We start from the raw sequence: 12,185 nt of genomic DNA, 5'->3' as shown, positions 1-12,185 counted from the left end.
TGTGGAAGCTTTGTTCTTTCACTCTTTGCAATAAATCTTGCTACTGTTCACTCTTTGGGTCCATGCTGCTTTTATGAGCTGTAACACTCACTGCGAAGGTCTGCAGCTTCACTCCTGAAGCCAGCGAGCCCACGAGCTCACCGGGAGGAACGAACAACTCCAGACACGCCGCCTTAAGAGCTGTAACACTCACCGCGAAGGTCTGCAGCTTCACTCCTGAGCCAGCGAGACCACGAACCCACCAGAAGGAAGAAACTCCGAACACATCCGAACATCAGAAGGAACAAACTCCAGACGTGCCACCCTAAGAGCTTAACACTCACCGCGAGGGTCCGCGGCTTCATTCTTGAAGTCAGTGAGACCAAGAACCCACCAATTCCAGACACATTATCTCGTGAGAACTCAGAGATATGGTTGTTTAAAAGTGTGTAGCACCTCCCCTTTCACTCTCTTCCTCTTGCTCCTGCCATGTAAGATGTGCTAAATTTGCCTTCACCTTCCACCATGACTGGAAGTTTCCATAGGCCTCCCCAGCCATGACTGCTGCACAGCCTGCAGGACTATGAGTCAGTTAAATCTCTTTTCTTTATAAATGATCCAGTCTCCAGTAGTTCTTTATAGCAGTGTGAAAACAAACTATAACAATATAATAATGTCTCTCACAGTCTTTCAGAGGAGGTTTAGAGATCACATTCATAAAAATCAATTCACATTTAGCAACTTATATAATTTATCTTTACTATTTGAAAGAAATGGTCATGGCCGGGTGCGGTGGCTCATGCATGTAATCCCAGCACTTTGGGAGGCCGAGGTGGGTACATCACCTGAGGTCGGGAATTGGAGACCAGCCTGACTAACATGCAGAAACCTCATCTCTACTAAAACCAGAAAATTAGCCAGGCATGGTGGCACATGCCTGTAATCTCAGCTACTTGGGAGGCTGAGGCAGGAAAATCGCTTGAACCCAGGAGGCGGAGGTTGCAGTGAGCTGAGATCGTGCCATTGCACTCCAGCCTGGGCAACAAGAGCGAAACTCCATCTCCAAAAAAAAAAAAAAAGAAGTGGTCATTATAACCACCCAGCTTGTTATGTATCTGGTATCAGTTACCCAAACTACACTACATATAATAAAGGCAATCAAAGGAAAAACAATAATCATATTAACATGGTAATTTCCATACAGTGGTACCATTAAAGAGTCTAGATTTTGCCTTGAAAGTGGATCAGTTTGAGTTAAAAGTTTGATTTAGCTAAGTTTCCTAATTGTTGTCCTGTTTTCCACATCTGGTTTTCTACATTGCCCAATTTCCCAAACACGTATCTGTTGGAAAGGGTTGGGAAAGACATTGTTCAAGGATCTGAGAGGGTTTCTCTTTGTTTTCTTCTTACTAATAAAGGTTAAAATTTTAAGACTTTCAAATAAGGGACCTCTTACCCTTTAACACTTGTTAAAATAAAAAGAACTGTACCAGTGAGAGTGATGTTACAGGGTTATAGGGTGAATCTTCATCTTGGTTCTCTGCCTGACCCGAGTAGGCACCCAGTGCAAGACAATTTCCTTTTTCCCCACAGTGACCCAACAATACAACACAGGTGCAACTCACAACCAAAAAAAGGATTTTAGTAAGAATCACGCTTGCTTGGCACCAGTACACTATGAACTTCTATAATGCCTTCAAGATGACCAGAGCCATATGAGGAGTTAACACAGATCAAGCAATTTAGAGAGACGATATAGGATGAAAGGATGATTTAGAGCAGGTCATAGTAGAGAATTTAGGGAAACAAATGCACATATTCACACAATTATTAAAATCTATTTTTATTTTTTTGAGACAGGGTCTCACTCTGTTGCTCAGGGTGGAGTGCAGTGGTGTGATCACAGCTCATTGCAACCTCGACCTCCATGGGCTCAGGTGATTCTCCCACCTCAAAAACCTATTATTGTACCATTAGAAGGCAGTGGTTCTCAAGGTATGGTCCTCAAGCCACTGGCATCAGCAATATCTGAGAACTTGCCAAAAATGGAGGTTTTAAACGTCCCAATTCAAATCTTCTGAATTGGAAACTTGGGGGTGCGGCCCAGGAATCTCTTTTAACAAGTCCTCCAGGTGATTCTCACACACTCTAAAGTTTAAAAACCATGAACTATTATCGACTATACCTTAAATTATAATAAAAAGTTAAATATGTAATGGTATTAGAAAATGAAAAATTCATTTTATCCTTCTGAAACATTCAATTCAACATAAATGATGTATAGATAAAGCAAATCTATCTTTTCATTGACATTAGTTTCTAAACATGTTGCTGAGTTTTTAACATGTAAAATAACGTAAACCTCATAATTCTAATCAGAAGCAAATCATCATCACTGTAACTCATATACAAATAATTATGAACAGTAGGGGTCAGGAGCCCAGTACATATTAGCTGCCAAGGTGGGAACTTCTGGCCTCTGGGCCTGTGTGAGAGAGGAGGGGAGTGGAGGACAGTGGTATCTCTCTTTTGGTGTGGGATGGAGCAGGCAAGCCTTGCCCCCACAGCAAGGGAAGTGACCTGCCACCACACCAGGGGAGCACAGGTAGGCTTCTTGTACCTCCAGAATACACCAATCTGAATTAAAACCACCACCACCACCAAGAGTAGCTTTACTACTCCAAGGGAGAATGAAGACAGGTAAATATGGGTGAGTCTAAGGTCTCTGCAAGGCAGTAAGAAACGCACGGCAGGGATGACAGGCAGGACTGAGCTAAAGGTCAAGAGCACTGGCAGATGTGGGGCCACTTCTCTCCAAAGGTTTCAGGAAAAGCCCATATTCTTTTTTTCTGGGACTGGCACTAACTAGCTCCTGAGAATAAGGGAAGTCACACCTAGCCACTACACTCCCCAGTTGCTTTAGGTGACTGGGCCATAGAAACTTTTAGGTCTGCTCCAGGTTTAAAATCTTATTATTAAATATCAGGGAATAACCAGTATTAACACACACAACCCCCCACCCCCAACCGCCACACACACACACATTCGGACTGATACCCTAGTTTGAGTCATTCACAGTTACTTTTACACAGCTAGACCAAATACCAGACTACAGTCATATGTGAACCGTGCTTCATGGTGCTATGTGGACACACACATTCTTTGGGCCTTGAACTGTACTTTGACAAAACTTCACCCAACCTGCAAGAAAGCATCCTCCCTCCTCTGCATACTTGTTGGAAGGGCTTTTGTTTATTTCTTCCGTCTGATAAGAAAACATAACATCCTTTAAAATATTAATGATAAGGAGGTGCATAAGTAAGCAAACTCACGTACGCCTTATCGCCTGAAAGCACTATAGGCATGTAAGACATGAACTGGAGACGAACCTCTTTCCTGTGGCATTGGTGACTGGCTCAAGGCGGGATGGGAACTGGATTCTGACTGGCTCCCGGGTGGCTGCGGAGGCATCTGACTACCTGTAAAACACAGGAGGGAAAGTGGAGATGGGGGAACCCTTTGCATTAATAGTGCAGTCATGCAAAACCAAGACACAGCCACATTTAATTTTTATGATCACAAAAGGTACAGCCCCATTAAAAAAAGACATAGCTCAGAGTGTAATAGTTCATCTTTTCCCTGGGAAACAAAGAGGAAACATGAATAAACATATTTAGCTAAACACTTGCTGAAAAGTTGTTACTGAATGAGTTCCTAAACTCTTTAAATCAATCTGTAGCTGAAATTTCTTGACACACACTTCTTCAATGAATTTAAGAAAATGTAGGAGAGCTGGGCTAAACTCATCCTCCTGACTCTTACGTGAGTCTCCAGGTGGGCAAGCATGCAGAGTGGCCAACAATTACTCATGGTAACATCCAATCAATACAGTAATATCAACAGACTTCTAAAACATCTTCATCATTAGTCAATCAGAGATTTAACATAAACTTAGAAGACCTCCATTAAGAAACAAAAAACATACTACTATAAAATGCAGTATATATGATCACTAAAGAAGGGACTATTATTCTGCATCTCTTTTGATCTTTATTGCTAATACAGCAATAGTATCTATTTAATTTCCAGTTTTAAATGTATGCTCAGTTTGTCTTTTCCAAATATAACATAAACTCCTTAAGACAGGAATCTTATCTGTATTCCTTCAATCCCTCTCTGAGCATAACAAATACTTAATAAATCATAATCTGAGAATATTATTTAAAGGAAGATACTTCTTACTATAGTGATAAAAGAGAGATAATGAGTCATGTGAAGGCAGGAGATGAGATTTTGAAATTTAAAAATCATCAGAGGTAGCTGATGATCTCAACTCACAAATTTTTGGCTGAGAGGTTTAGATGCATTTCTAAGACTAAAAATGTAATGGAATTAAAAAAGCAGCTGAATTTAGTGCAGTCCTCAAGGCACTAGCTCTCGTGACATGAGGACCATGCTATTTTATCTTCTACCCTCCCTCTTTGCTTCAATCAATTGGAAACACAAATACACTCTCACACACACATAAAGAACACTGCATAGTCCTCTGGTGCGGTGGTCCTGAGACCCCGGCTGGATCAGGCTAACTGTTTTGACCTCATCAGACCCACTGCTCCATAGTCAGGCATATTGCTCAAAAGAATTACAAATAATAAAGAAAAAAATTAATGTCCTAAAGATCATCACCAATTCGCCCCCGTGAAGTCAGGACACATTCGACACAAAGCCTGGTATTTGAGGATGTACAACAATAAACCCTCTTGTGGTTCTACGATGGGTCTGTTACCCATGTGGCTAGGCACGACACGGTCCCAGAATCTCTCAGGACTGTCATTCCTTACTAGTCTAATCATGGGGTATCTGTGGCAGTCAGAGGGTCAGGAATATGATTTTCAGTTTAGATAACAGATATAAATAGCCGTTAAAATATTACTATAAAACAATTGTTTTCAGGGGTTTAGGCTTCGTTTAGAGAAGAATGCAAAACTTGTTTATGTATTTCTGAGTGTTCCTGAGTGTGTAACTGCCACTCTCATTTTCAGATTAAGTGAAAACCAAAGACCTGAATTTATAGACATTGAGAAATATGCACTGTGTCACCACTAGAAGCTGCTTTTTACATTAGAACCATAACTAGTCGGGATAAAAGACCTGGACAAACAGCATAGACTTCGTTAAGTATCCATTTGGTTTCAGACATCTGTAGTAAATTAGTACCAGTACCAAATAATTAAATGTAAAGTAAAAAACACTTAACATTCTGAACCAAAACAATTTCAAGGGTAAATACTGGTCACCGACTTGGCTACAGAGCTACAAAAGTTGCTGTGTGCTCACTGCAGGGTCATGTGCTTCCTATGAAATACCCTAAGGCCTCCAATCTATAGTCCATTTAGAAATTTAAAGCACTCTGCAGCCAAATACTGACTTTTTAAAATGTCACTGGGGAATCAGCTGCAGCAAGACAGTAAGTGCTTACATTATCAGGATCACTTCTGCATGACAGGCTGGATTCATAGACTCATGACAGTAAAAACAAACAGTAATTCTATGTGAACACAGGGCACCGTGGCTTAGACGGTGCACGCCCGAGGCACTGCTCTTATGCACAATATTTCAAGTAGAAATAAAAAAGGCTGTAAGTAATGCATCCCATGATTCATAAAATATCGCCACAGCCAAGCAGCACTACTGGTTTTGTGGCACAATTCTAAGACAGATGTCCCTTTAAAGCAATGAGAATATTCACATACTAAATTCATTCTGTTAAAGATACAAGAGCTTTATCATGATACAGATCCACCCAAACCATCTTATTCATTTTCCTTTACTCCCTATCTTTCTATCCATAGTTTCATTAACTACTAAGTCATAGTTACTATGATTCAGTAACTATAGTTACTAAGAAACAACTTGATCTTCCACAGGCATAGTTTAAACATCGTCACAGCAGATGATGACTCAGAAAATGCATTTGAGAAAGTGATATAGAAGACTCATTTGTGTCCTTGGCCCATATAAAGAAGAAAATTCGGAGCCCTCCGAACCAACCGAATTCAATAAACACCTTCAAAATTACAGATTTTTATATGACATGTGTTGGTCACAAGTAAAACCTCTCAAACAAAGTGTGGTAATAATTTTTAAAAAGAATACTGCCGGCACAGTGAACCAACCCACTTTATGAAGGCACTTTAACATTAAAATAGTTTAAAAAAAAAAAAAAGAGAGCCCCGTGTTCTTTCCTCAGCAATGTCTATTATGATGTAAGCATAATGGAAAAAAACACAACTGGAAAAAACTATACTATGAATTAGAATAAGTTCCACCATTGTACACTTCTGTATTCTCCAATGATAACGTATACAACAACGTACAAAATTTAGGTGCAGAACTGTCACCTGAATTTCTACTTTTACTGAAATAAAATTATCAGCCTAAGTCTATGCTATCATTTTCTTAAAAACATACTTTTATTTTTAATGAATTTTTGACTTACAGAAAACTTGTAAAAATAGTGCAAGGAGTTCCTTTATATCCTTTAGCCCACCTCCTCCAATGTTAACATCTTATATAACCATAATACAATTACCTAGAAGAGAAGCTTACCTAAAGACCTCATTTGAATTACACCCATTTTTCCACGTCATGTCTTTTTTCTGGGATCATCCCAGATTGCATTTAGTGACTTTCCCTTAGCCTCCTCCAGTCAGTAGGTACCTCAGTCTTTCCTTCTATTTTGTGACCTTGATAGCTTTAAACAGTACTGTTCAGTTATTTTGTAGAACGTCGCCAAATTTTATTTGCTCTGATAATATTTTTTATTCCTAAAATGAGGTTATGAATTTGGGGAAGTGTACCACAAAAATGTCATACCCTGCTCAGTACAATCTATTTTCCCTTTGTAGTTGGTAAGTATTTTTTGGAAGATAATTTGAGACTATGCAAATTCTATGCCTCCTCAAACCTGCACTCACAAATTTCAGGATCCTTTAGAAGATCTTGTTTACATTTATTACAGTGGTATCGGCTAACGGTGATTCTCTATTTCCCCTTTTTCTTCCACATTTAGTTACCGGAATTCCATTGTGAGAAGAGCCATTTTCTTCCTCACTTGGTTTTTTATTTATTAGACTATTTCTCTCCACTCACTGTGGCAGACACACCCTCGAGTAACCTCCAATGAGTAACACCGGTGAGTAATGCCCTCCTTTCCACTGAGCAGAACCTGTGATTCTATCCAAAGAATGTGAAGAAAGTGATGGACTGTCACTCCTGCAATTATGTCAGATGGCAAATCTGAAAGGACTTTGCAGATATAATTAAACTCCCTAATCAGCTGACTTTGAAATAATCAAAAGGGAGAGAGATGATCCTGTATGGGCCTGACATTTTAACAGGGCTCAGGCCTTCTAGGAAACAGGCTTCTCTGATGTGAACTGAGCCTAAGGCAAGAAGGGGGAGGCCTCCAGAATCTCAGGATCTCACTCCAACAACCGCGAGGAGATGAAGCTGCCACAATGTGAATGAAACTGGAAGTAGATCGTTCCCTAGTCAAGCCTCCAGATGAGGATGCAGGCTGCCCAACATCTTGACTGCAGCCTTGTAAGTCCTGAGCAGCTAAGAGGTGCCTGAACTCTCTGCCAGGGGAACAGAGATAAGGAATGTGCCTTGTTTTAAGCACACCCTTTGGGCTTTGCTTTTTTTCACGCTGTCCTGGACACACTGTCCTGGGCTCCCCAGCACCCTTTTATGTGAGTGCTCCACAGTTTATTCAACACTCTCCTGTGTATGGGCATTTAGACACTTTCCAATCTTTTGTGGATGTATTTTTGTATTGGTGGGGTCTATGTTCAGGGAAAATTCCCTGAAGTGGGATTGTTGGGTCTAAAGGTTACACAATTCCAAATTTCCTTCTAGAAACTTTGTATCAATTTACATTGCTACAAACAATGTTTGAAAGGCCTGTCTCTCCATAACCTCACTGATAGAATGTATTGCTGTTTAAAAAAATTTTACCAGTCTTGGCCAGGTGCAATGGTTCACCCCTGTAATCCCAGCACTTTGGGAAGCCGAGGCAGGCAGATCATGAAGTCAGGAGTTCAAGACCAGCCTGACCAACATGGTGAAACCCCGTCTCTATTAAAAATACAAACATTAGCCAGGCATGGTGGTGCGTGCCTGTAACCACAGCTACTGGGGAGACTAAGGCAGGAGAATCGCTTGAACCTGGGAGGCGGAGGTTGCAGTGGGCTGAGATTGCACCACTGCACTCCAGCCTGGGGGACAGAGCAAGACTCCATCTCAAAAAAAAATAAAAATAAAAAATTACCAGTCTTACTGATTCTGAATGAGTTTGACTACTTTTTCATATTTTAGGGCCATTTTAATATCTTTTCTTGTGAAGTGTTTGTTCAAGTCTTTCTCCTATTTTTCTGTTTACGTTCTTAATCCTTTGCCCTGGAATTTTTAAGGGTTCTTTATATATTAGAGATATTAGCCCTTTGTCTGTGGTATACATTGTGAATCTCTTCTCCTAGTTTGTCACTTGTCTTTTAGTTTTGTTTACGGTGTCTTTTATGGTGGGACTTTTTTTTAATGTAGTCAAATTTATCAGTCTATATTTTTATTGCCTCTGGATTCTGAGTCACAGTTAGGAAGCTATTTTCTCTACAGCAAGGTTAAAGAGGAATTCACCCTAGTTTTCTTCAAGTACATACATGGTTTTTTTCCATCTCCCTCAAGTTTATTTGATGTGAGGATGGATCTAACTTTATCTCTTTGCATATGGCTCCCCAAGTATTCCAACACAATTTATTTAAAAATCCATTCTTAGCCCAGTGACTTGAAATATCATCTTTGTCATTTAATACATGTTCATATGTATTTGGTCTAATTCTGGACTTCCTCTTCTATTCCACTGGCCAGCACACACTATTTTTAGTTCTAGTATTTTTATACCATGTTTTAATGTCCAGCCAGAATAGTGCCCTTCACCTTTTCTTTTTCAGTGTTTTCTAAGTTTTCCTGCATGTTTTTCTATATGAACTTGAGTATCAACCTGTCTGACCATATAAAATCGCTCACTAATATTTTCACGGCAACTGGATTGAAATCATCAGTTAAGGAGAACTCACGACTGCTGAGTTCCTCTCATCCAAGAACAAGAAACATCTTTCATTTGCTTAAGTCTTCTTTAGTTTCTTTCAGGCACCTAGAGGGTTTGTATATTTTATGTTAAGTTTATTCCTAAGCACGTAGTCTTCCTTGTTGCTACTGTAAATGGGATTCTCTTCACCATTATATGTCTTTTAACTGTTTATTGTTTGTGTATAGAAAGACTACTGCTTTTTGTATGTTAATTTTATGTCTCACTACTGCATTAAATGAATTCTTTCACTGCTAATTTGTCATTGATTCTCCAGGGTTTTCCAGACATACTATTATATCATCTGCAAATAGACAGTTTTATTTCTCCTATACTCATCCTTATGCCTTTAATTGAGTTCTCTTGCCTAACTACATTGGCTAATATCTGTAGTACATTATTGAACAGTAGTGAAGATAGTGATAATCCTTGCCTCATTTGTGATCCTAGTGGAAATGCCTCTAGAGCTTCCCTATTCCATAAGTGAAACTAAAGCATATACATTTTACCATGTTGAGAGTGTATCTCTCCATTGCTACTTCCTTGAGTGTTTTTATCATAACTGGGTGTTGAGTTTTGTTAAAGAGAGGATTTCCCCCCACCAGATGTATGTTTATGGTATATATTAATAAAAGAGTTGTTAGGCCAGGCGTGGTGGCTTACGCCTGTAATCCCAGCACTTTGGGAGGCCAAGGCGGGTGGATCACGAGGTCAAGAGTTCGAGACCAGCCTGGCCAACATGGTGAAACCCTGTCTCTACTAAAAATACAAAAAATTAGCCAGGCATGGTGGCAGGTGCCTGTAATCCCAGCTACTCAGGAGGCTGAGGCAGGAGAATCACTTGAACCCGGGAAGTGGACGATGCAGTGAGCCAAGATCACATCACTGCACTCCAGCCTGGGCAACAGACCAAGACTCTGTCTCAAAAAAAAAAAAAAAAAAAAAAAAAAAAAGTTGTTAATATTGAACCAACTTTGCATTCCTGGAATAAATGCCACCTATGATACATTATTTTCTTAATGTACTGTTGGATTCTGTTTGCTAATATTTTCTTTAGAATCTTACACTAGGAGAGGTTTTGGGAGAATTTTATTCAATTAAAAATAGCTTTTAAGAACTAAATCAAGATAAGTACCAAACTAAATATTCAAGTAACAAAACTCTGGGGTATTAGTATACAATACAATTGGGAAAAAGTGGCTAATATGTATATTTTGGTAAATTAGCACACACCCCGTAATGTATAATGTACAGTGGATGGACTGAGACATGAATGTATTATAGTTTAGCATACTTCATAGAACAAGATGGTGGGGCAGTCAGTACTAACAAGTGCCACGTTCTATGATTTTTTACAAGTGGACACAGTATTAACACTTTCCATAGTTCTTAATTTAATTCTGTTCATTGTCTCATCTGACTACAATGTACATTCCATACAGACAGAAAATTCAGACTATTTGGTTCCCTGCTATATTATATCTCTTGAACCATGCATATAGTAACCATTCAATAAGTATTTGTTGAAAAAAAAATGTATGGCTAATGATTCCAGGAACCAAGCTCAGATTAATAGATAATTAGATCTTTATAACTCATCTGTAATCATGTAGTTTTAACTTATTATTCTAGATGAGGATTAGGCAAACTTTTTCTGTAAACTGCCAGATAGTACACATTTTAGGTTTCACAGGCCATATGTTTTCTGTTGCAACTACTCACCTCAGCTGTTGTAGGTCAAAAGTAGCCACAGACAATATGAAAACAAAACAGCATAAATAAAACTTTATTTGCCAAAACAGGTGGTTGTCTGAATTTGGTCCTCAGGCTGTAGTTTGTGATCCCTGTTCTAAATGATAATATCAGTAAAGAAACATTCAGGAGGGCAGGGTGCGGTGGCTCACACCTGTAATCCCAGCACTTTGGGAGGCTGAGGTGGGTAGATCACAAGGTCAGGAGTTCGAGGCCAGCCTGGCCAATATGGTGAAATCCCATCTCTACTAAAAATACATAAAAATTAGGCGGGCGTGGTGGCGTGCGCCTGTAATCCCAGACATTCAGGAGGCTGAGGCAGGAGAATATCTTGAACCTGGGAGGCGGAGACTGCAGTGAGCCGAGATTGCGCCACTGCACTCCAGCCTGGGTGACAGAGCAAGACTCCATCTCAAAAAAAAAAACAAACAAAACAAAACAAAACAAAAAAACACTCAGGAGGAATACTTGCTGAAAGAGCACAATACAGATGAATATTTAATAACAACAGCACTTACATATAAATCTCACATTCTTCCATATTTAAAGGGGAAGCCTTCATAAATAAATGTCAGTAACAGAAGTTGCTTTACGCTCTCTCCTATCTAGATGTAAGAATGCACTGGGTTCCTTAGCACTTAATGCAGGCAAAGGTCTAAGACTTGAATGGTAAATACATTTAGCAGGTAAATGTTTAGATAAACGATTACTTGTAGTTTTATTTTTCCAACTCTTTCGGATCAGAAACAAACCAACAAATCAGATAAACTACTGATCAGATGCAACTGCATAAATTATACTTAATTACTTTTGTGTTGGGATGGTAGAGATTAAACATGAGGTGAATAGGATTCCCACATTAATCCTTTACTGAGGTTAAAATTCCCTGGGGATAATTCCTTTCCACATTACGACAGTATACTAGTATAGAAACTCAAAAAGAACAAGAACACTAACTGAATCACAACCAATTCTGGCAAACAAACCATTCACCCCTTTTCAAATAATACTGCATTATCTCCAGTATTAGTAATACTAACAGATATAGAAATATTCAGAAATTCCATGTTTCAAAAGTTGTAGTGGCTATAGAAAAATTATTCCTTCCTTTCACATCATTACAGCTAAAAAGCCAACTAACCTAAGATGGATTTAGTTATCTGAGATGGAATATTGACATGATTAGTCAAGATAGCAAATCTGGAGTCTGGATGACAGACACTACTTGATTTCAGTTTTAGTGCCTCAGATCCATTCCATCCTTCCAATTTTCCTACGTTAGCTGACTCTGGGCAAAAGTGAAGAA

At 39.2% G+C, this 12,185-nt stretch overlaps 1 protein-coding gene across 8 annotated transcripts in view; it reads right to left on the bottom strand.

The window, feature by feature from the left end:
• Positions 1–12,185, bottom strand: part of ARID1B (AT-rich interaction domain 1B) — a 430,820-nt gene that overhangs the window by 98,666 nt on the left and 319,969 nt on the right. For all 8 annotated transcript variants that reach the window (XM_030809883.1, XM_030809886.1, XM_030809885.1 and 5 more), the window contains one exon: positions 3,369–3,458. In XM_030809883.1, coding sequence (XP_030665743.1) covers positions 3,369–3,458 — 90 coding nt within the window. The remainder of the gene's footprint in view (positions 1–3,368; positions 3,459–12,185) is intronic.

Source organism: Nomascus leucogenys, chromosome 3 (genome assembly GCF_006542625.1).
Source record: "Nomascus leucogenys isolate Asia chromosome 3, Asia_NLE_v1, whole genome shotgun sequence".
NCBI classification, from domain to species: Eukaryota; Metazoa; Chordata; class Mammalia; order Primates; family Hylobatidae; genus Nomascus; species Nomascus leucogenys.
This window is presented reverse-complemented; position numbering and strand designations above follow the sequence as displayed.